At 48.0% G+C, this 24,481-nt stretch overlaps 1 protein-coding gene across 1 annotated transcript in view; it reads right to left on the minus strand.

Annotated features, from left to right (window-relative positions):
• Positions 1-24,481, minus strand: part of BMP7 (bone morphogenetic protein 7) — a 92,113-nt gene that overhangs the window by 12,588 nt on the left and 55,044 nt on the right. The window contains exons 5-6 of the mRNA XM_008587916.1: positions 18,292-18,440; positions 678-875 (exon numbers count right to left, since the gene is read on the minus strand). Coding sequence (XP_008586138.1) covers positions 678-875; positions 18,292-18,440 — 347 coding nt within the window. The remainder of the gene's footprint in view (positions 1-677; positions 876-18,291; positions 18,441-24,481) is intronic.

The following is a 24,481-nucleotide window of genomic DNA, read 5'->3' on the forward strand; positions in this document are numbered from 1 at the left end:
GACATGGGAATGCATTACCTTTAGCACTTTTATTAATCTTTGAATTGCTTGCAAAGAAAATGTTACCTTTATTTTTATTTTTTTTTTACTTAAGCATTGCAAACAAACCTAAAATTATCCCAAATCCTACATATAAAAAAAAAACCTACCACTCATATTTTAACAGGTACTAAAATTTGCCATAAATTTCAAATATTTTTCACTTTAGTAAATAAAATTAAAGATACAGCAAACTCTTGCTCCCCATCCCCCACTTTTCCTCCTCCCAGCTCCTAAGGGGTGACCTCCCTCCAGAAGTCTCCTATGCCTGTTTTCATAGTTGTCCTTCATATGTGTATAACAAGATTGTAGCCACTGTTTTGTTTATTTAGAAATTTACAGGATCGGCATCTTGTTACAATAATGTTTTGCTACTTGCATTTCTACATTAATTACTTTTACAGAATTAAGGCTCTGTGTAGGAAGGGATTTGGGGGTTTGCTTCCAGCTCTGTTCCAGAATGAGCACCTGAGTGAATTTTGAGTTGCTCCCTTGCTGGGTTCTCGCTGGGGCCCCTCTGGATTCCTGTTAATATTTGCATTGCTTACAATGCAATTGTTACCTTTATTTTTAATTCTGTTATTAACTTATAGTCTGTGTGCTAACCCCCGGCCCTCGGCCCTCGGCCCTCGGCATACCTGCCACATTGGCCATGCGCAGGGCTTCCTGGTTCTTGGGTGTCTTGGAGCGATTCTGGCTTCGCTGCTTGCCCGCCGTGGACCGGATGCTGCGGAAGTGGACCTCTGTGGCCTTGAAGAAGGCCACCATGAAGGGCTGCTTGTTCTGGGGCCCATGCCGCCCAATCAGGCCCGCCAACTTGGGGTTGATGCTCTGCCCTAGACAGGAAGCAGCCAAATGAACAGAAAGGAAAGGCGGTGAGCAGGTGAAGGGCTGCACAGACATCATTTCGCTCCTGCCTCGCGATTATTCATGCCTTCGCCATCGGTTCCTCCAGCCTAACCCCGTGATGATAAGTGCATGGAGAAAACAAAGCTAGGCAGGGCTAGGAAGCCAGGCTGATGCTGGCAGAAGGTCTCAGCCTGGTGAGCCGGGAAGCTCCACTCATGCTTCAGTGGCCAAAGCAGGTCACGTGGTCCACTTAATTTGAAGGGATGGAAGCAATTTTGCTCTGTGCCAAGGAGGTGGGAACAGTCAAAAACAGCCCTAATGATGACAGAAGGGTCAGTGGAACAGGTCTGGGTGACAGTGAGGGAGTGAGCCAAATGGGTATTTGCGGAAAGTGTACTCCAGGCAGAAGGAAGGTCAAGGGTAAATGCCCCAGGTGGGAGCGAAATTCAAGGAGCAGCAGGAGGAGGAGACGGGAGAGAGGGGAGAGGGGAGCAGCAGGGCTGCCTCCTGTAGGCAACAGCAGGCTTAAGCCTTCACTCTCTTTACAGACTCGATGAGTGTCCCCTGAAGTTCTTGTCCGCTCAGAACCTCAGGATGTGACCTTACTTGAAAATAGGGTCTTTGCAGATGTAACTAGTTATGATAAGATCATACAATTAGGGTGGGCTTTGGTCCAATGACTGGTGTCCTCATAAGAGGGTCATGTACAGACACAGAGACACAGCCACACCCACAAGGAAGACAGCCATGTGAAGACAGGGGCCAAGGAACACCAAACATCACCAGGAGCCACCTAAGGCTGGAAGAAGCAAGGAAGGATCCTTCCCTGGAGCTCATGGAAGAAGCACAACCCTGCTGGCTGACACCTTGAATTTGGACTTGCAGCCTGCAGACCGTGAGAGAATAAAGCCCTGTTGTTCTACACCTACCAGTTTGTGAAGCTTCTTCACGGCAGCCTTAGGTAGGGTGCCAACACACTCTGCATAACATGGAACCACTGGGGTGGGAATTTCAGTTGGGTTTTAAAAGACCATCTGAGGGTGCCCCTGGATACTGGGCTATGGCAGTCAAGGACAGAAGCAGGGAGACCAGGCGGAGGCAACAGGAGACTGGGCCTGGAGCAGTGCTATGAGAGCTTGGGGAGAAATGGTCAGATCCTCCATAGTTAGTTTTCAAATCCATCTTTAGAATTTATTTTGGTTTTAATTTTTTGTTTTGAAATAATTATAGATTCACGGGGAGTTGAAAAAAGAAAAATATACAGGGAGGTCCCATGTACCTTACACCCAGTTTCCCTCAATGGTAACATCTCAACTAGAAGGCAACATCCAAACCAGGAAAACGACCGACTTTGAATATATTTTGAAAGCAAAACTGATTGAATTTGCTGAGGGATTATAAAAGTTGCGAGAAAGAGTGGAGGATGGAAGCAATGCAGTTTGGTTTAGTGGATGTTGTCTGAAATCCCTACTTGACACCCAAAGGACACTGTTGAGGAGGCAGCAGGCATCCCAGCCTGGGCTTGGCTGTGATCTATTGGAAGAGATGAGCTCTGGCCTGTGCGGGAGGGAGCAGGGCCCCAGCCAGAATTCCTGGCTTCAACACTCTGCCTCTGTCATTTAATGCACAGATACAGTTCAGAGCACAGCTCTGCACACCATAAGAGTTCGATAAATGCCAGCTCGGGGCAGCAGTGTGGGCCAACGCTGTAAACGTGGAAGTCCTCAGCATAGAGATTGGGTCTAAAGCCACGAGAATGAGCGAGCTCTCCTGGGGAGAGCGTGTAGCTGGACAAGCCACATGAAGACTGAGCCCAGCTATCCTCTCTTCCACCGAGCGGTCAGAGGAATACAGCAGAGATTGCGCAGGAGTGCCCAGTGAGGAAGGATCTGGAACAAACTTAGACAGGGAGAATGAGGCACCAAGAGGGCATGGGGTCCCAGAAACTGAGGGAAGTTAGTGGAGGGAGTGATCTCTGTCTCCTGTGCTCTGCTGATGGGCCTGACACGCAGACTGAGAAAAGTGAGAAGGGGCTATCCATCAGCTCTGACAATTAAGAGATCATCAGCAAGTATATATTTAATACCAAAGAAAAAATAAAAAAGCATCAGATGAAGACAAGCCTATTTTACTCATGACAGAACAGGCTCAGAGAGCCTGAATAACCTGTCCAAGGACACCCGGCTTGGAAGCAACAAAGCAGAATTTGAACCCAGATGAGACTGACTGAGAGTCAGGACCACTGCACAATACCTGCCCCCCATCCCCCAAGTTAAGTGACAGGGGTCAGAGGCCAGCAAATATGATAGCTGCTGGAGGGCCCCAGCCTGTCCACATCTGGAATTAACTTCACTTGGAGTCCCCCAAGCGGACGGGAAGCCAAGAAACCCAGCCTCCCAAGACCAAATCAGCACCAGGGGGTTTGCTTTGGTTTTTAACAACAATGTTAAAAATGTTTAAAAGAACAAATTTCCCCCATCCACCACTATTTTACCTTAACCCCTTTTATCGTTCGGCTTTCCTGCATTCTTGAGCAGGGTTTCCTCAAGTTCACCCATCTATAATTTGAACAATTCTATAAAAGAAGCCATTAAAGCTGAGTCCCTAGGAATTGTGTTTCCCCCCTGGAAGCCTTTTAGGGCAAAATAAAAATGTCTGGCCTGAAAACCTGATGCTGTTCCAGATACCTTAAGTCCAAGCACTGAGAACAGTCTCAGCACTCTGAGGAACAGTCTCAGCACTCTGAGCAATGGTGTTTGGCTCCCTCTTGCAGCTGTCAGGACAGCCATGTCCAGGGACCCACAGCCACAGCTGAGAAATGGCAGGACACTGGGGAAGGAGGAGGACCCTCAAGGGTGTTTAAACCCACATCTGCCACTGACCAGCCTGTGGGGGCCGACAGAGGCAAGTTACATGTTAAAGCCTCGACTTCCTCATCTGTGAAATGGGGATGATGATGCCATTTGTCTCATCTATCCACCCTTTTCTTAGTAAGCAACCCAATCTTCCTTTAGGCAGCTCTGCCTTAATCTGCCTCTACCCTGGCCTTAGGGGTGGGGCAGGTGCTTTAATAAAAGGCAACTGATCCTCCAGGTGCAGTGATTGGTTCAGGGATGAGCACATGACCCAGTTCAGCCAATGAATGCAGGATAGGTATCCTGGAAGTTTCTAAAAAAGAAAATTCCCATTCTAGTATCCAGAAGCAACCTTCTCTCTCTCTCTAGACAAGCTTGAGGGAAGAGAGATTAATGGAGCCCCAGAAACAGCCACCATCTAGTGACACAAGGAGACCATGTTTTCAAATGAGGCTGACCTGGTATAAGGAAAGGCAGAGACACCGGTCTCTCATGACATCGCTAAGTCACTGGATCAAACCAGTCCTGAAGCTTGAATTCTCACCCCAACCACCAAGACGAATATCCCCCCACCTTGGTTGTTTAGACTGAGTTGGCATTTTAGGTCATTCTTGCCTCTTTCTTAGAGCTTTGGGGACAGGGAACATGTGCGCAGGCCATCTCAGGCCCAGCATGGAGCAGGCACTCAGAGGACAGGTATGGATTCTTTCCCTCTGTCACTAGGCTTGGGAGAAAATTCAGGTTTTCCACCTAAAGGCTGAAAGATACCACAAGAGATATTCCCCTTCAACAAAAAACAGGGATACATAAAATAGGCTGAAAATTCCTCAAAAAAGTTAGATATATAGTTATTACATGACCCAGCAATTCCACTCCTAGGTATATACTCAAGAGAACTGAAAACACAGGTTCATAGGAAAAACCTGGACACAAGCATTTACAGCAGCCTTATGTACAATAGACGAGAAAGTGGAGATGACCCAAATGTCCCCCAACTAATGAGAGGCAAACGAAATGTGGTGTGGCCATACAAAGGGACTTTATTTGCCATAAAAAGGAATTAAGTACCAATACGTGCTATCACATGGGAAAACCTTGAAAACATTACATTAAATGAAAGAAGCCAGACACAAAAGTCGCATATTGTATGATCCCATTTATATGAAACATCCAGAAGATGTAAATCCACAGAAACAGAAAGTAGATTAGTGGTTGTCAGGGGCTGAGGAAGGGAGGTGGGTAGGGGTTGACTGCTAAATAGATATTTTGGGGTGATGGAAATGTTCTGGAATTAGATAATGGGGATGGCTGTGCTACAATGTGAATATAGTAAGAAAAAAAAACCCCCACTGAATTGTATACTTCAAAATGGTAAATTTTAGGGCCGGCCCGGTGGCGCACTGGATGGTGCGCCGCTTGGGAAGCGCAGCGGCGCTCCCGTAAACCCACTGAATTGTATACTTCAAAATGGTAAATTTTATGTTACGTGAATTATATCTCAATATATTTTAAAGTGAAAAAACAAAACAGGACAGGAATGATCCACCAGCTGAGCCCTACAGAGACAGCTTTTATTGATAAACAGTGAGAATTTACACCTACAACAGTGCCTGGCTCTCATGGGCTCGTGATGACCATTTACTAAATGAGTAAAGGCCTCCCTTGCAAATAGCAGGCTGCACGCTCACAGCCACGTCAGATACTGTGACATTAATTTGCAAATGAGAAACAGGGCTCTGCGTGATGAAGGCCTTGCGGCCAGTCAGTGGCAGAGCCAGGATTCAAACCCTGATCTGTCAAAAACCAAAGCCATGTCCTCAGCCAAGACAGCAGTGTGCCCTCATGCTGCAAATGCGCCCAAACCTAGGAGGGATCAAGGCTGCCCATCACGGGTTGGTGGCTGCCCATGAGCTCGGAGTCCCCCTGGGCCAGGGGCCACATCTGAAACAGCCACTGCAGGGGTGGGGAGGAGACAAATTTCTCCCAGTGGCAGAGGCTTTTTCCCCTTGGTGTCTCTTGAGATGTCAAATAGTATGTGACCATAGTCATTTAGAAGGATTTGGACTGAAAGACTCTGAACTGGGCCATCCCCCTAGGGTGTAGGGGTTCTCAAAACAATGCCCAGTGCTTGCACACAGAGGAAATCACAGAGAAGAAAGCAGGCACCCTGGAACCTCCTGCTCAGAGCCCACTTGTGAGAACAACCTTACATCCACCCCCAGGCCCACCTAAAGAATTTGCACGTCCCAGTGCAAAATGAATGTGCAGGATCTCCTGTTCAAAGTCATTAAGAATCTCAAGATGGGACAGCAGAGAGTCAAACATGCAGGGGCCCTTCTGTGTTCACCCACACCCTGAAGCTGGCCCTGTCATGCACATGCGGCACACAGAGACACATGGTGCAATTCCACGTGGCTGGAGCTGCGCCGTCAGTGCTGTTTCATATGCACCTGCTTTTTACATAGCAGTCTATAGTATTTCCACATCAGTGAAACACAGGCTGACTCACCCCTCGTGGCCACAGAGGAGAGTTACGTCTGGAAATGCTGCAGTAGCGTCACCCTTCGCCTCATCCCCGCCTACCAATGTGGGGCATGTACCCCAGGCTCGAACAGCCAACCTGTGTCTTCACCAGTTAATTCACTCAACTATGATTTGATGAGCACCTGCTGTGTGCCAGGCACTGTGCTAGGTGCTGGGTGCAGCAGGAACGGGAACAGTAACAGGGGCCCTCGACCCCTGGAGCTGGCCAGGGAGGGAGATGGGCTCAGGGTACAGAGCACTGCCTCTGGGGGAGGCGAGGGCTGGGAAGGACCTCGGACAGAGAGGGAACGTGACAAGGCTTGACGTGAGTGACAGAACAAGCCTTGGGGGGGCGTCGGGGAAGGAACACTCCTGGCAGAGGGAAAGGCAAATGCCAAGTCCATGTGGCGTGGTGTTTGAGGAAGCATGAGGAGGGTGGCGAGGCCGGAGAGAGTGATGGGCTAGAGGGGACAAGGCTAGGAGGTGGCGGGGGCTTGGGCAGTAGTTGACAATATGGCCGGAGCTCGGTGGTGAGGAGCCTGCTCCAAATGCTATGGGGGGAACAGATGGGTACCAGGAGAGAGAAACAGAGAGGGGTCCAGTCCCCACATTGCTCCGGGCCAGCATCCCTGGGACCCTCACATCTTACTGTGCTCCTGCAATGAGCTCAGCCACTCAGGGTAGGGACAATCCCCATCACCACTGTCCCAATGCAGGAGCCAGCTCTAATGCTGAGCCCAAAGCACGGCCAAAGGCCAAACAGGCTTTCACAGACACCACGGGGCTTCTCCACCAGGCGCTGCGCACATTTGGGCTGGTGAGGCTGCCCTGGACATCGCGGGATATTTAGCAGCACCCCTGGCCTCCACGCACCAATGCCAGTAGCATCTCTCCACATTGTGACAACCGAAAATGTCTCCAGACACTGCCAAACATCCCAAAGAGGCAAAAGGTCCCTCCCTGGTCAAGAGCACAGTGCTCCCTAATCACACTAAGAAAGACAAACCTATAAAGATGAGTCATGGCGTGGATTTCGAACTACAAAGCCCCAGAGATAGCGTAGCACCTTATCAACACAAGCTAAATTAAGCTAGGAGGCAATCACGAAGTAGCAACAGGCAGCGTAAACAAAGCATTCATCTATGTAACAAATACTCATGCCTCTGGTGCCTGGGGGTACGGCAGGAACAAGACAGGCCAGGGTCTGGCCGGACCAAAGGAGAGTCCCCCAGGTCAGCTGTGAAGTGAGGTGCAGAACCTGACACCCTTGGAGATGATCATCACACTTGGGCGAAGAGAAATTTAAAACATGCAGCAACATAGGTGACTTTGCACATACGTAAATTTACTTTTGTTTTACTATCCCCAAAAAGGACTGATAAAGGTGATTTTGGGGGAGAAGAACTCCTTTTCATTTTGTGAGTATCAGCTTTAGCTAGCACGTGCAATTATTTGATTATTTGTATTTAAATGTCCAGGACAAGTCACACCGAATAGGGTGTCAACCTGAATGTACAGGCAGAGGGGTTGAGGTGGGTGAATTCATCAATCTAGGCAGTAAGACAAGATATACATATTTTAAGTATAAAATCTGTATCTTTGGGAAAGTTGGCAAGGATTTTATTTTTGCTGAGGGTTAGTAAGTTATAAAATCAAAAGTCTACAGATTTGCCTAAGAATGGTCAGTTTTATAAATAAAGAAACAGGATGCCTGGTTGAATTTGAATTTTGGATAAATGAATGTTTGCAACATTTGGGACGTACTTTAACCAATTATTGTCATTTATCTGAAATTCAGGCTTACAGGGCGTTATGTATATTACCTGCCAAGAGACTCTCCCTGAGTTTGGAATAGAAAGATTTTCTCGGTGTATAATTACAACTGAGCCCTCTGCAGGCTGCGAGAGGATGGGGAGGCGTCTGGCCCACCCAACAGGCAGGTAGGTGGGCCCAAAGGTGACGGCTTCGCTGGTTTCTTCTTTAGTGAGACTCAAAGCTTGACTCTCTGTGGGATGTTTTGTTTCTGTTTTGTTGCTTTTTAAAGTTTTAGTTTTTAAATTAACATACAGTAAAATGTACCTTTTTTTGGTATGCAAACCTGTAAGTGTTAACACATGTATAAGTCTGTGTAACCACCACTTCCATCAGGATACAGAACAGTTCCGAGACCACAAAGAACCCCCTTGTGCTGTCTTTTTATCTCAGGCATTCTCAGCCCGCAGGGATCTAGTCCCCAGGGACCCTGTGGAAATGTTTAGAGGGCAGTTGCTCCTGGCGCTGAATGGGTAGAGGCCGGGAAGCTGCTAAACATCCTACCATGCACAGGACAGCCCACAACTGAGCGTCATCCAGGTGCTGAGCTTGAGATGCTATGCTCTGTAGTCACATGCCCCCCACTCCCAGCCTCTGGCAAATACTGATCTGTTCATAGCCCTATGCTTTGCATTTTCTAGACATTTTAAACAAAGGGATTCCCACAGTTCTTTATGATGGCTCATTGCGATCTGCATGATGTCTTCACAGTTCATCTGCACAGACACATGTTTTGGTAATTCATTCCTCTTTGTTGCTGACTAGTATTCTGTGGTATGTAAGTTCCACAGTTTACCCATTCACCTGGTAAGGTTCTTTCGGGTTGCTTCCAGTTTGGATGATTATGAATACAACGAGAAACCTCCATGGACACGTTTTGGAGGGAACCTACCTTTTCATTTTTCTCATGTAAAGCAGGAGTTAAATCCTGTTTCCCTTAGCCCTTGGCATGCTGTGGGTGTCATCTGTTCATGAATCATCACACCCACTATCTGAAGAGGTCAGGGATACTGACCAGGCCCAGAGCTCAGTGGAGAAGGCCGGCTCCTAGGAAAGCTCAGTGAGGCAGAGCGCTGAAGACGCCACAGCAACACCCAGCCCAGGTCCCTGGCCTTTCTCCACCCATGGAGGCTGCAAAGCAGACCCTGCCCCGCCTCTTTCGCAGATCATTCTGGGGTGGGTGCTACAGGCTTCTCAGAAGTGTCTTCCTCCCTAGAAAGGCAGGCATGTGAAGAGACACATACCCTGTATCCTGCCCTTTATCCCCACTCCATGCTTGGGGACAGGGCAAAAGCTGTCTTGCCTACTGTGATGAGATAAGCCTCAGGACAAAATGCCAACACACTCAAGATGACAGAGCCAGAAGGGAAAAAGCCTTGACTACTGTTGATACTCTAGCTCTGGAGGCCGGCAAACTACAGCCTGCAGCCTACATCCAGCCCACCACCTACTTTTGCAAATAAAGTTTTATTGGAACACGGCCAATGCACAGTTGCAGACACTTGGCCTGTGGCTACTTTCACGCCCAACAGCAGTGTTGAGTAGTTCTGAAATGGAACATCTGACCCTCAGAGCCTAAAATATATACACTCTGGTACTTTGCAGAAAACATTTGCTGACTCCTACCTTAACCAACCATGGATCCTTGTACTTCCAGACTTGTAAGGACAACCATAAATGTTCCCGTGAGATAAGACACCATTATTTTCTATTATTTGCCTATGTAAGTGTACTTGATACAGTGGGTTCTATCTGTTGTTGGTTCTCAACAAGAATGAAAAACCACCCTTTACTGAGCACTTGCTCTGTGCCAGGCCCTGTGCTAAGCCCATTCTATGTGTGCTCCTCACTATTAACCTGTCAAGGTAGGAATTGTGACCCCACATTTACAGATGAGGAAAGCAAGTTCACAGGCATGAAGGCATCTACCCAGGAACCACTGCTGGGAAGACAGAGAGGGAGTCCACGTCCTGGCCCAGCAGACTCGAGCCTACGCCCTTAATTACTGCACTACCCACCAACAAGTCTGCATAGATAGCAGAGGAAAGGACACCCAAAATTCAGAAAGGATGTCCAGGTATGGATGTGGGGGACCTACGGGGTCTCTAAGGTTCAGAAGGATTCACTGAAGCAAGAGAGGGAAGGCCCTCCAAGAAGACAGTCAGGGGGATGCTGGACTCTGGGAAGGTGAGTTGAGCACAGGGACCGGCCAGCACCACGCCAGGCTGGCAGACCCCAGGGGGCATGAGTAACAGCACATCCTGCCCAGATGGGCGAGTGAGCTCTTAGGAAAGGCACCCAAGAGCAGGCAGGGAAAACAGATGGGGCCTCTCAGGAAATGAGGGGACAAAAATCGACCCACAAAGTGGGTGGCATCTTAGTTTTTTTGTGGCTGCTTTGTTTTCCAGGCCCGGGGCCATCAGCTGCCCCTTCAAGGCCCACAGCATAGGATTGTTTCTCATTAATTGTAGAAAACACATTAATTCCAGCCACTTCTCTCGATAGGTCAAGGCCCAAGTGACAAGTGAGAAAGTAGTTAACACTTGTGACATCTGCCTGGCCCCAATGACCCAACTCCATCCTCGTTGCTGCCCCTGCCTGCCCAGTCCTGGAAGGACCGATCCCAGCCCCTGCTGGGTCATCAGTATCTCCTATTCACTCCCTCTCTGGCTTCTGGAAAAACAGGATGTGAAGCCATTGCACGGTGCCTTCGGAGCAAAGGCACCTCGGGGCCAGCTGCGTGTGGGTGGGATCGCTCACCAGCTGCCACAAGCAAGTGGCTGGCCTCCCCGCTCCTTCCCCAGCTGTGCAGCTGAGCACCACGCTTGGACAGAACATGCCCTTTGATCCTCTACATGCCCTGCAACCCCAACCTATCCAATGGGGACGATCAAGAAGCGGGACGCGCATTCTCACGTGCCAAACGAGACACTTGGGGCTCTCCTTGCACACAGACAACCAAAACGTGCATGTGTCTGACCCAAGCCAACACCAGAGGCAGAGATGGGGGTTTGTGCAGGGAGAGAAGGTGCACCCATGGCCTTGAAGCTCAGGAGATGCAGAGCAAGTAATAGCAGGAGCTGGAGAAATGGGTCCCCAGCAAGGATTGGGCAGATGAGGCCACCAAATCCTCTGCTTGGATCAGAGGCAGGACTGACATGGCCCTCTTGAGCCCCCGAGGGATTTCTTCTGTGAACAAGGGAAAGCAGGGGGACCCCACGAGCCAGGATGAGATGCTGGAGTCCTCATCTTGGGAACTGGGTGTTTCTGCAAGAATGAGAGTGTCTCCAGCCACAGCAGTCTTCGTCTCCCAGCACCAGGCTTTGGAGGTGGAAGGTGGCAGCAGGGAGGCAGGTGCATGGATTTGCAGAGCAGCAGGAAGCCCTTCTGAACCATCCTCAGAAACTAAGAATTTGCCTGCATGGCCTCCCTGGACTTCAGGATAATGCCCCATGTTCACTGTCTCCTCCTACAGGGATGTGAGCAACACGAATGCAAAATCTTTGTCTTGTTCAGGCTGGACCCCCAGTGCCTGGAACAGGCCTCGGCACATCGCAGGTGCATGCAAATGTTTGTTGAGTGAATAAACATGCTTCCAACGTGGGTGCAGAGGCTGTTGGCTGCAGGAAGCCGGCGCTAACAACCAGCTGCTGGGGCAGGGGCACAGTTCATTACTCCCCACCCTGGGATGGGGGACCCAGGGCCAACAGTACTGTTAGGGGCCCATGAAAATGTTTTAATGTCTCTTAAAATCAGAGGACAAAATGTAAACTTTGTATATCAAAGAAAATGTTTTAATTTTTAATCCAGCCAGGATGATGTTCACCTTCATACCCACATGGTCGTAAAACATGCTTTTTCATATTTGTTTTAATGGAGGGAGGAGCCCATAAAAGTCAAGTCAGCTGTGGCCACTTCTGTAAAGAGGGTTCCTTCAATCAGTCCTGCAGGAAGCCCCCCATCTTTGGGGTTCTTTTAAAAAACACTTTCCTTCCCAGGAAAGCGGAAATGGTGAGACAGTTAGGCAAGACCCAGCCTGACCTGACAGTCAGCTCCAGGGCCCTGGGCTCCCTGTCTGGACCCCCAGCTAGGTACCCCGCAGGGCTCCTTCATGGCACACTGTCCCCTCCAAATCCCACCCTGAGTCTGGTTCCTGGTAACCACATTCCTTGGAAGATTTTCCTGCAAAGAGGGAGGGGGGCTGCAGTCAGAATCCTTGATCTAAGCCCAGGTCTACAACTACTCCGGGAGCTGTGTGACTTTAGTCCGGTTCCTCCACTTTCTCCACCTTGGTTTCCTCATCTGTAAAATGTTGGTGATAACAACTGAGCTACCTGGGCAGGGTTACTGTGTGAATTAAATAAATCAACAATAACAACAACAATAATAATAACAACATCTAATACTCATGAGCATGAACAGTGCTCAGCATTTTCCATGAATTCACCCTCTTCTTCCTCCCAACCACCTGCACAATGGGTGACATTAGAGCAGAGGTGGGAACACAGCACCAAGAGACTGGACAGGCTGCCAAGACCACAGGACGGTGAAACGGAGCATGTGCAGGGGCCGCGAGCCCAGCCTGCTCCTAGCAGCTGCACAGAGCCTAGACCTCAGGGCCTGGCCTGCCACGAGGGCTCCATCAACTTGATGCTCTCCAACACCACTTGGTGGGAGGACCCCAGAGCCTCAGGAATCCCTCTGCTCCAGGGTGCTCTCCTCTCCTTCCACCTGGCCTTGGGCAGTGAGTGATTTGCCCCAGGTCCCCAGCACCAGTGTGAGGTGCAGGATGTGACAGGCTTGGAGGTGGGAAGCATGGCTGGTGCGGCTTGGGCTGGGTAGGGAGGGAAGGGTGGCTTCTCCTCCTCTCTTCTGTAAAAAGGGAGAAACAGACAGATGCCAGAACTCATTCCTGCAGCTTTGGTTGCTCCCCTAGGGAGATGAGACCATGCTCTCCGGTTGCCTCCTGATGAGCGGCAGGTGCCAGCAGAGTTTATGGGCTTCTCCTGGCGCAGGCACACTGGCCCAGGCTGGAGCCCAGCTGTGCTGCTCCAAGGGGTGACTAGAAGGGGGGCCCAGATGGGAGGAAGGGGGAACAGATGCCGCTACTTGGGTGGTTTCAAAAGAGCACCTCCAAGCTTTGGCCCCGAGACCCACCCCATGGCCACATGGAAGGGAAGTGAGTGCGTATCAGGGCTTTGGAATCTTGGAGACCACAGGCAAGCAGGGGTTCAGATTGGGCCAAACATAAGGCTTCCAAAAGAAGGTCAGTGACACCTATGCCTCACCAGAATGGAAGCAAGCTGGCCTCCATTACTGCCATCAACATGCACACTGTATAGGTGAGGAACTGAGGCTCTCGAGAGATGACTGGCACTCCATATTCTGGCAGCTGCCTGGGAACCCCTCTCCATCCATGCACAGTGTAGCCTAGTGGTCCCAAGATGCTATCTGGAGTCTCCCGTCTCCTCCTTTTCTGGACAGGGGACTGGGCTTGTATGCTGCTGGCCTGGGACCCAGCTTCTCTGGGTCTGTCCGAGGCAGTGATGCTCTCTGAACTGATGCTACTAGGAGGTCCCCAGGGCAGGGACTAGGGTCTCTGCAACCAGCTGAGGTGTGCACTGAGCTGTCCAACAAATTCTGACTCATCCGCAGGCCCTACTGGGCTTTCCCCTGTGTAGACATTGAACAGGAAAAGGTTTAGGCGCTGGGATCTGAGTGGAACCTGTCAGCTGGGTACCCACTTGTTAACAAGGGATCCTAAACTGGGGATGACTTTGCCAGACTGTTATCACCCAGCCAGCCCCAAGTTACCCAAGAAGCTTAGGAAGAAAGGCGTACTCCTGGGCTCCTCTAGGGATTCACCATCGGTGGGTCTTCGATGGAGCCAAGGAATCTGAAAGTTCAGTGTGCTCCCCAGGGGCCCCTGAGGGACACCGTGCTGAGAACCACCATGGGAGGAAAGACAGAGAATGTTCAGAGCCATGAGCCTGAGTCTCAGAAACGCTGCACTCGTCTGCTTACCTCATCCCTAGAAGGTCCAAAAATTCACACAGTCAACTGGCCATTGTATATTTTGCCTCTCCATGATGGTCTGAGTGGGTGGCCCTTCCCTGACATGGGCAATCACACCAAACCTGCTGCCAGAGCATGTGCAGCACCCGCACAGGCCGAGTGCAGGGTGGTGGCACCTGCCCCACCCCCATGCCCTGTCCAGGAGACAGGGGAGTCAGGGCACAACATCTGGCCCTTGCCCTGACTCTAGACTGTGTCTTGCAACCACTGTCCAGGTGGGCTGCTGAAATGTGGAGCCCTAGTGGGCTCCTCAGTTTCCTGCCCTGTACCATGGGGATGTTAATGACAGCACCTGCCTCACTGGGTAATTGTGATGACGGTGAGAGACGGTGGCAGAAAGCACCCCATGCTTAGTGGCTACCACATGTTGAGCAATTAAACTCTTCGCTGCATGAGTTCATCTAATCCCTCACAACCCTTGCAGGTGGAAACTATTATTAACCCCATTTTCCAGATGAGGGACATTAAGTGACTCACCCTGGGTCACTTGGCTAGAAACAGCAGGGCTGGAATTCAAACCTGGGGAGTCTGGCTCCTGAGCCCAGCTCTAATCACTAGACAGTGCTGCCTCAGTTGATGCAAAGCCTAAGCCACAGCCTAGAGCGGAGCAGAAGCTGGAGGCAAAAGGGGCAAAAAGACCCTGTTGTGTTTGGGGGAGAAAAATGACAATGAACTTGATACTCAGAGAACCTGGCCATAGGGTAGGTGTCACTTAAGAGAAAAATCAAATCTGGGCCACCCCAAGCCAGCAGGGCAGGCAAGACAGAGAAGCATGGGACCCACTGGGTCACTTTGAAAGGTCTAGATGACATCCACAAGCCCAGGGAAGTGGTCGTTCTGAAGAGGGGGATCAAGTCCACATTAGCTACATTATTTCGTTTTTATCTCACCCTCAATATGCTCCACAGGGGGCTTTCAAGGAAACAGAAGAGTCGAATAATTCTATTGCAGATAAGTCTGGAGTTCCTCTATGTAATATTCCCCATCTGGAGATTCACAATCAGCAAAATCAAGGCTCTGGTAAGTCCTGCAGAGAAACCTGTTTAGTTGATCCAACCTAGCATCCCTCACACTTAACTGACCGTGAAACCTTTCCCTTTTCCCTGGGACACCTATTGACACTTCATGGAACACAGTTTGTGAACTGCTGGTATAGGGCAGGGGTCACAAACTTTTTCTGTAAATAATATTTCTAAAAATAATAAATATCTTCAGTTTCGTGGGTCATTGGGTCTCTGTCACAACTATTCAACTTTATGCACAAAAGTAGCTTTGGACAATATGTAAATGAGTGAGTGTGGCTGTGTGCTGATAAAACACTGTTTATGGACATGAAAATGTGAACTTCATATAATTTTATGTATCACGAAATATTATTCTTATGATTTTTCTCAGCCACTTAAAACTGTTTTTAGCTTACAGGCCACAAAAAAAAAGAAACAGACTGGAGGCTGGCTGAGTCAGCAAGGTATAGTTTGCCAACCCCTGTTACAGATCAATGGAAGGCTCTAGTACCTTCTAGGATCCCCTGTATTTCTCAGGAGCATGGAAAAAGGAAGAGACATAGAGGAGAAGAAAGTGGGGATACCATGAGTAGAAAAAAGACTGATCTGGAAAGCAGGAGACAAGAGTGTGAACTCTGCAGTCCCTCCCACATGGCATGTGGTGAGTAATTCTGGTTTTCTGAAACTCAGGCAGAGGGGATGTTCTGGATGGTGTGTGTGTTGGGTGGGGGTGGGGGGGTGTCTCTCTTTTCTCACAGAGATCTCTACGAGCCTCTGACATGTAGGAATTGTTCCTGCTCCCCATACCCTACTACCATGTACCTGAGTTGAAGAAAGAGATAAGAAGGGGCACCTAAACTGTACTTTTATTAAATCATCCCCAAGATGCTGGCCAGATTCCCCCCCACACCCCAAAGCTCCTGACCAAAGGCAATGGTCTCTGATAGGAAGAAAAGAGGCAAAGCCCAGGAAAAGGGTATTAAATATAGCCACTTTGAATCTACTTGGCAAAATCTAACATAAGTAAAAAGAAAACTAAAAACTGGGAAAATATTTGCTGCTCGAATTGCAAACAGCCAAAACCAAGAACCAACTAGAATGATGAGCAGAGGATAGGAACAGACGGTGCGGGGGGAGAAACAGCAAACGGCACACATGCAAAGATGCTGCGCCTCAACAGAAGGAGACGAAAGCAAAGCGACCACAGGACACCGTGGGTCATCCACCGAAAAGCGAAGACAGGTGCGCCCAGGAACCCGAACTGGCAAGGAAGAGGCAGCAGGCGCCCACCCATACTGCTGGCGGGGGTGCAACGGAATGGCCTCTAAAGAGGGCAAATTGACAGTATCTATCAAAACTACAAATAGAAGATGTCACTTCCAGGAATTTACCCTAGAGCTACACTCACTCAACTGAAAAATGACATATGCACCATGGTTTTCCACTGCAGCCCTGTCTATTAGAGCAAAAGACTGGAAAACACCTGGATGTCCATCTCGAGAGGACTGGATAAATCCTCAATCAAGTAATAGTAATGGTAATACTATTATTACCATCAATTTCAGTGGTAAGAATAATAATAGTAACAACTCCCATTTAGGGCATATGTAATATAGGCATCTCCTGTTCTAAGACATCACCACTCAAAGCGTGGTCCAGTGACCAGCAGCCTGTGCATCACCAGGAGCTATTTGGAAATGCAGGCTCCCCCCTGCCCCAGACCTGCTGAATCAGAATCTGTGTTTTAACAAGATGCCCAGGATGTCCTTATGCACATCAAGGCACTATTTTTAGAACTCTTTCCATATTGACTCATTAAGTCTCACAACAACCCAGTGGCCCAGGCCGTCTTATCACCTGCACATTGGAGATGAGGCAGACAAGGCTCTCACAGGTTAGGGAAGTTATCCAAAGTCACACAGTGAGTGAGTGGCAGAGCTACACTCGCTCTGCACATGGACACAAAACACATCAGCCTTAAGACAAACAAGGAAGATCTTTAATGGTTGACAGGACCAATCTCCAAGATAAGCCATCAGGTCAAGAACACTGTGTATGCTATACCATCATTTATGGGAGAAAAGAAAACCAACAGAAAGCAGAATCTATATGTAATAGCTGAAATATCCAGAGAGCATCTCTGAAAAGATATTCATGGAAATAGCAGTTGCCTTTGGGAAGTGGAACTTAGCAGCTGGAGGAATAGTCAGAGGGAAGCCATTTACTGTTACACACTTCAGTAATGTTTAACTTTGGAGCCATGGGCATGTATTTCTTATTCAAAAACAAATGAAAAAAAATTTTTCTTTTCTTGAAACTGGTGGAAGGAATAAGCTGCACACCCAGAAACCAGCCCCACTTAATTAGAAACACACTCCAGGGGAGGGAGAAATTAGCACAGCCAAGCCCACCTCCAGTACCCCTCTCACCTTTCTGTCCCACCTTCTCAAAGGAGGCAGATGTGTGGTGGGCAGTGAGAGGTGCAGGGGGGATGGCATGCTAACAATGGATTCCCCAAGAACTCAGAACTCAGAGCCACATTCTGGGTCTCTTGGAAAGGGCAAATGCCTTGCACCTGTGCAGTGGTTCTAAATCAGGGCCAATTCTGCAAATCTAGCAATGTCTGGAGACATTTTTGGAGGTCACAACTAGAAGGTGCTACTGGCATCTAGCAGGTAAAGCCAGGGACTCCACTAAACATCCTACAATGTACAGGACAGCCCAGAATGCTGTGTGCCATGAGGTTGAGAAGGCTGCACCAATGCTTCCCAGACTGTTGCATGTACAGGCATCACCTGGGGCTCTGGTTAAAGTGAAGGTTCTGATGGAGCAGGTCTGGGGTAGGCTGAGATTCTGTATTTCTACTAAAAGGGATGCCCCTTCTGGTGTGGGACCACCCTTTGAGCAACGAGGCCTCACCCAATCCAGGTGTGGCCAAACATGTAATACTGTAGTACAAAGGGAGCAGGGGCTGCTTCCGGTTTGCATCAAAAGGCTTAACACTGCGTACTGGTTGGGAGAGGCAAGCAGAGCCTGTTCTTGATGAAAACATGCATGAACACTGCTGAGATCCTCCTCAAGTCCAGGAGCACAGGCTGCATTAGAACTAGTGGTGGCTATGGCCAGGGACTCACCATCCAGAGTCTCCACCGAGAGCTGCAGGCCCAGGTTGTGCCGTGGGTTGACCACCCAGTGGTTGCTGGTGGCCGTGATGTCGAACACCAGCCAGCCCTCCTCTGAGGCCCAGAGGGTGCGACTGTCAAGCAGGAAGAGATCCGACTCCCTGCGAGAGAGAAGGAGAGAGACACAGGCTCCAGATTAGCTGGGTCACAGCTCAGCCACCCTGATAGCCAGCCACTGAAGGAGGAGGGAGCCTCAGGGGGTGGAGAAGGTGGGAGGGGACCCACCAGTCTTGGGTTCATCAGACCAAGTTCCAGGCATAAAGACCCCCAGTAGTTCTGGAGTGCAGAAGAGGTATGAAGAGATACATACAGAGAATGGGGAGCTGCTCTGCGGCAATCTCACCTTACAAATTGTTAGAGGGGAACACAGAGAGACAGAATACAGTAAGGCAGGAATTATACAGCCTCCATGTTACTGCAAGAGTCTCAGGGAGCAGAAGTTGACACTGATCAGATGATTCACCAAGTGCCAGACACTGTCTCAAGTGGTCTATACACATTATCTCATACAATTCTTACAAACCTAAATTGTAGGATTATTATCTCCATCCAAAACATGGTAAAACCATGACTTGTTCAAGGCCATTTAGCCAGGAAGTTGCCACACTGGGATTTGAGCTCAGGAAACTGAGCACCAGGGCAGACACTTCATTTCCAGGACATTCAACTTCTTCATGACCTTACCACGTGTTAGGAGGTGCAAATTCTTTCATTCTCTCTTCCTTATTTTTTGCAGTAGCAAAATGGGTTAAACCACAATTGACCCTGTAGGAGATGGAAGATGGGGGAATGGATGGATGAATGGATGGATGGATGGGTGGATGGATGGATGGATGGATGGATGGATGGATGGATGGATGGATGGGTGGATGGGTGGATGGGTGGATGGGTGGATGGGTGGATGGGTGGATGGGCGGGTCAATAAATAGATGGATTAATAGAAAAATGAGTGAGTGAATAGTGGAATATTACATTCCTGGATAGAATTCTGGTATATAAGGTCTTCATAACATCCCTTGTGTACTTTTAATTATAAGAATTCAAAGTTTTAATACTTTGAGTCTTTCAATAGTCAATAAAATATTTGAACCTCTATGTTGTGTCAGGCACTGGGGTATAATGATGAACAATACCAAACTGGCCCTTGCCCCAGGGCAATGACAATCTCTATCATACTGGGTGTCATCTAATTTTCCTGGAAATATGGGTGAATTTTCTCTACTCACACATAAAGACATCACATGTAGCAACTATTTATTCAGCACTTACTAAACGCCAGGCTCTGGGTTGAAATGTCTAATTAACATCTTGTCACTGAGTCCTTACAACAGCTCTAGGAGGTGGTTGATGTTACCAACACCATTATGCAAAACACAAAACTGAGAGTCCAGGCAGGATCAGAACCCAACAAGGCTAGCTGGAAGCCCAAGCTTGCAACAATACCACAAAAACAGTTCTGGACATTACCTATGCTCAGGTGTAGCTGTCAGAGCCTTTGACAAAATAAACTCATAATATAACCACTCAGTCATCGGCTGGAGGCAAGCAGCAGATGTCACTTTAGATAAGGGACATGCCTCAGGTTGGCCCTAGTCCCTAACTCTCCCTATTAAAACTAGTGGCAACCATTCCCATTTACCCTTCCTGTGTGGCCTGGAAACCTCCAAATTTGTGAGGTCTGCCAAATTATAATTCTGCTGCATGTATAACATATTAGACTTTCATCAGGTACATCAATATGTATAAGGCTCAGAGAAGGTACACAGTAACATTACAATGTTAGCCAGTTTCTTAAATTTATTTTAACTCAAAACCCACTAGACATGGGCTGAGAAGTTAACAGGTCACTCGGAGAAGCCTACACAGCGATGGAAAACCAGGCTCAGAAACAGATGGGAGCCAAGGTAGGTGTGAGGGCACAGGGCTGTCTCATCAAGCACAATTACAGAAGGAAGAAATCTTAGCTATTTTTCCTTCTTTCCATCTCTCCATCCAAAAGCCTGGGGGCAGAGAATCTAGTTGGCCCAGTCAAGTCAGGGGCCCAGCTCCTGGCCACAGGAGGGCAGCCACTGCACGGTGATGGGCAGCATCACTAGGACCATGGATGGAGGAGGGATCATCCTCACCCCACACCCCACTTTTTAAGTAATATTCAACAACCCCCAGAACCCGATTCAGAAAATACTGAGTTATACAATTGCTCTGATATGAATGTATCGAGAGGTGATTAGGCCATGAGGACTCCACCCTCATGAATGGATTAGTGTCCTTATAAAATGGCTTCAGGGAAGGAGTTTGGTCTCTTTTTGGCCCTCCACCTTCCACCATATGAGTACACAGCAACAAGGAGGCATCCTGAAGCAGAGTCCTCACCAGATGTCGACCCTGCTGGCACCTTGATCTTGGATTTTCCAGCCTGCAGAACTGTGAAGAATATACTTCTGTAATTTACAAATCACCCCGTCTCGGGTATTTCGTTAGAGCAGTGTGAATGGACTACAACAATTATGTAATGTGTGTGACTGCTGTATGACTTCTGATCTCATGACCAACGAAACACAGCCACGACACAAGACAACATATCGTACCCAGCCTGCCGAATCCAACTATCTTATGATCTATGAGAAACCCATTTCCCCAAAACAGAAATTACAGAAGTAGGAAAGTCTTTTTAGAGACACACAGGATTTTGAAGACCCTAAATTCGACTTCAATTTCCAAACTGAATTAAAATAATGAGACGGTTTTTTACGACCCATTTACCTCTATTTCTTCTCAGGACCCTTTCAGAGGTACTTTCAGAACTGACTTTGGGGATGTCCACACAGGTCTCCAACTTACAAACAAGAATTTCCTGCTGTCCTCATCTCCAGTTTACCCTGATGACTTTCCTGGCTCCGGAAAGCTACCAAAGCTCATCCCTGCACCAGTTAGCCATTCTCGACAAGTAACAGATGGGAGAAGAAACATCACTCCAAATCAAAACAGTTTCTCCTACTGAACCAGGCTCCCAGGGTGCCTGTAAGAGACACCCACACCACAGCACTGAAGTCACAAAGTTGGGGGGTGATTTTGCTGGAACATTGTTATTTGCAGGAAAATGTGACCAGATATCTGGACAGGCCCTCATGGGCAATGAAACAGGGAATCATAACTGAAGGAACAGAATTAGGCCTCTGTGTAGAGAACACCAGCCAAACGATACTAAACCTTCTCCTATTCCAGGCGTGACACTGAGGGCCAGATGTTCCGGGCTGGCACTGACTCAGCCGTGAATCAACATGAATGTGTCAACTCCCTTCCCCCCCAGTCATGGTTTGTAGTTTTTCTGGGCACGCTTAGAAGAGCCAGACCTGCCTTTGAAGGCATCAGGATAGGGGAACCTTGTTAAGATGGGCAGAGTGTGACAGCCCGGGCCTGAGGTTGGACTGCCTGAGAAGGACCACGGAGGAATTACTGAGCAGCCAAGTCCAGACTGACAGCTGGGAAAGTGGAAATTTCTAGCTATCACCTTGAGCATCTTAAAAGAACACTGGTTCTTATACCCAGGGAGCACTGAATGAACCCTAGTGATATTTTTATTTACAGAGAACATATTGGCCTCCCCGACCAGCCAAAGTGAGAGAGGCAGGGAAGGCTTAGGCTGAAGGGCCCCCAGGAACCTAAATGTGTTCTTCCACCTTCACTACTACAGGAAATCAAGGTGTTCTCCATGCACCAATCCTCTGAATCTCCCTATGTTATGGTGAGACTGTTTCTTTTCCACAGATAAGGAAAGTGAGGGTCGGTGAAGTGAAGCCATTTGTCCACAGGGGCAGACTGAGGTTGCAGGACAGGAAACCTGACTCGAGAACTTGAGCCCTTAAGTCCTGTCACCTCCTTAACACACCACCTCACCAAGGGACAAGAGAGGCACAAGAAGTTGTCAAATGCCATATGATGCATGTTGTTGTCACAACACTGTGCAGGGCAGAGAAAATCCTAGAAGAGGATGAGATCCAGATGGCAGGGAATGGAGATGGCATGGAGGTTAAGCCAGCTAATTTTGGAGTCTCAGTTTCTTCCTCTGTAAAATGGGGATAATGCCATCTTCAATGATTGGAGAGAACCAAGTTAAGACTAGCCTGGCAACAAACTTCCTGTAGAGTGTCTATAGTTATTATAAGTCATGTCAGTGCTGGTGTCTATTCCCTACTAAACTGTAGGAAATTTTAGGATTAAGACTTTATACGCCTTGCCCCAGAGGCTATGTGATCTGCCTGAGATCCTGCAGTCAACAGACCACATAACCATTCAAAGAATGTTCTCCTTTGACTCCAAAATTCAACAAAGTATATAAGGATGTTCACAGTTGTGCCAGATTTTCTGCAAATATGGCTACCTCCTACCTCTATACCCACACACTGCTCTCCCATAAAGCTGTGGGGTCTGTTCCCCATCTTTGAAGTCTGGACTGACCATGTGACCTGCTGTGACCAGTAGGACCCAGTGGAAGCGAGACCCTGCCTAGTCCAGGCTAGGACGTAAGAGGCCTAGCAGTTTCTATTTTTGCTCTCTGGAAAGCTAGCCACTGAACCAAGAAATCTGACTCCACTGCTGGTGAGAGAGACCACGTGGAGAGGAGGGAGGTAGAGGCTGTGGAAAATAAGGGTCTACAAACCGAGAGAAAGAGAAGCCAGCTCCCAGGTGAGGTGCCATCTTGGGCGTTCCTGCCCCAGCCAAGCTCCCAGCTTCATCAGTGACCACAGCAGACACAACAAAGAGTAGAAAAACCACCCGGCTAAGCCCTGCCCAAATTCCTGAGCAATAAAATGGTTGTTGTTTTAAGCCACTACGAGTGGGTGGTTAGTTTCAGAGAGAGAGAACCCAAACAACATTGTAACAGAATAACTGAAAACTAACCATCTATCTGGAGAGATTGGTAAAAACATCATGGCACATCCAAGGCAATAGAGCCCTACAAAGGAGCTGCTTCAAAGGATCCCATACATCTGTGCTTGTTAACAAGGGGGGAATATGGCATTAAGCAAAAAGGTGTTATAAAACAGGATGTGTACAATGTAAATTTCTGAGAAAATACAAAATGCTAAAGTCAATACAAAAAGAAATTAAAATTTTAGTTGCCCAAAAGAAACTGAAATAGGAATAAAAGGCCTTTCCCACTCACACATCTCAGATGGTTTTATTCCACAAATTTACCACATTATCAACAGGTAATTCCTTCTTGTACAATTGGGTCAAGAAAATGGAAGAGGGCAAGTTTGGAACCCATATTTTAAAGCTAGCGTGCCATTGATTTCAAATATAGATAAGGCCAATTTGAATAGAGATTTCTCTAAAGAAGATGCACAAACGGCCAATGAACACATGAAAAGATGCTCAGAATCACTAGCCATTAGGGAAATACAAATCAAAACCACAGTGAGATAGCATTTCACACCTACTACATGGCTGGAAGCAAAAACACAATGACAAGTGCGGTTGTCAAGGATGTGGAGAAACTGGAACCCTCATGCACTGGTGGCAGGATTGTAAAATGGTGCAGCCACTTTGCAAAACAGTATGGCAGTCCTCAAAAGGTGATGCATGGAGTTACCATATGACCCAGCAATTCTCCTACCCAGAGAAATGAAAATATATGTCCATACAAAATCTTATACACCAATGTTCATAGTGGCATTACTCATAATAGCCGAAAAAGTGGAAACAACCCAAATGTCCGTCAAATAATGAATGGTTAAACAAAATATGGTAGATCCATACAATGTAATATTATTTGGCAATAAAAAGGAATGAAATACTGATACTTGCTATAACCTAGATGAACCTTGAAATCATTACGCTAAGTAAAAGTAGTCAGACACAAAAGACCACATAGTGCATGATTCCTTTTACATAAAATGCCCAGAATAGGCAAATCCTTAGAGACAGAAAGTAGATTAGTGGTTGCCAACGGCTAGAGTGAGAGGCAAAATGGGGATGACTGCTAATGAGTATGGAGTTTCCTTTGGGGGGGACAAAAACGTTGTAATGTTAGATAGTGGTGCTGGTTACACAACTCTAAATGGACCCAAAACCACTGAATTGTACACTTTGAAAGGGTCAATTGTACAGTATGCGAATTGTATCTCAATAAGGTTGT

This window comes from Galeopterus variegatus, unplaced genomic scaffold (genome assembly GCF_000696425.1).
Source record: "Galeopterus variegatus unplaced genomic scaffold, G_variegatus-3.0.2 Scaffold4592, whole genome shotgun sequence".
NCBI classification, from domain to species: Eukaryota; Metazoa; Chordata; class Mammalia; order Dermoptera; family Cynocephalidae; genus Galeopterus; species Galeopterus variegatus.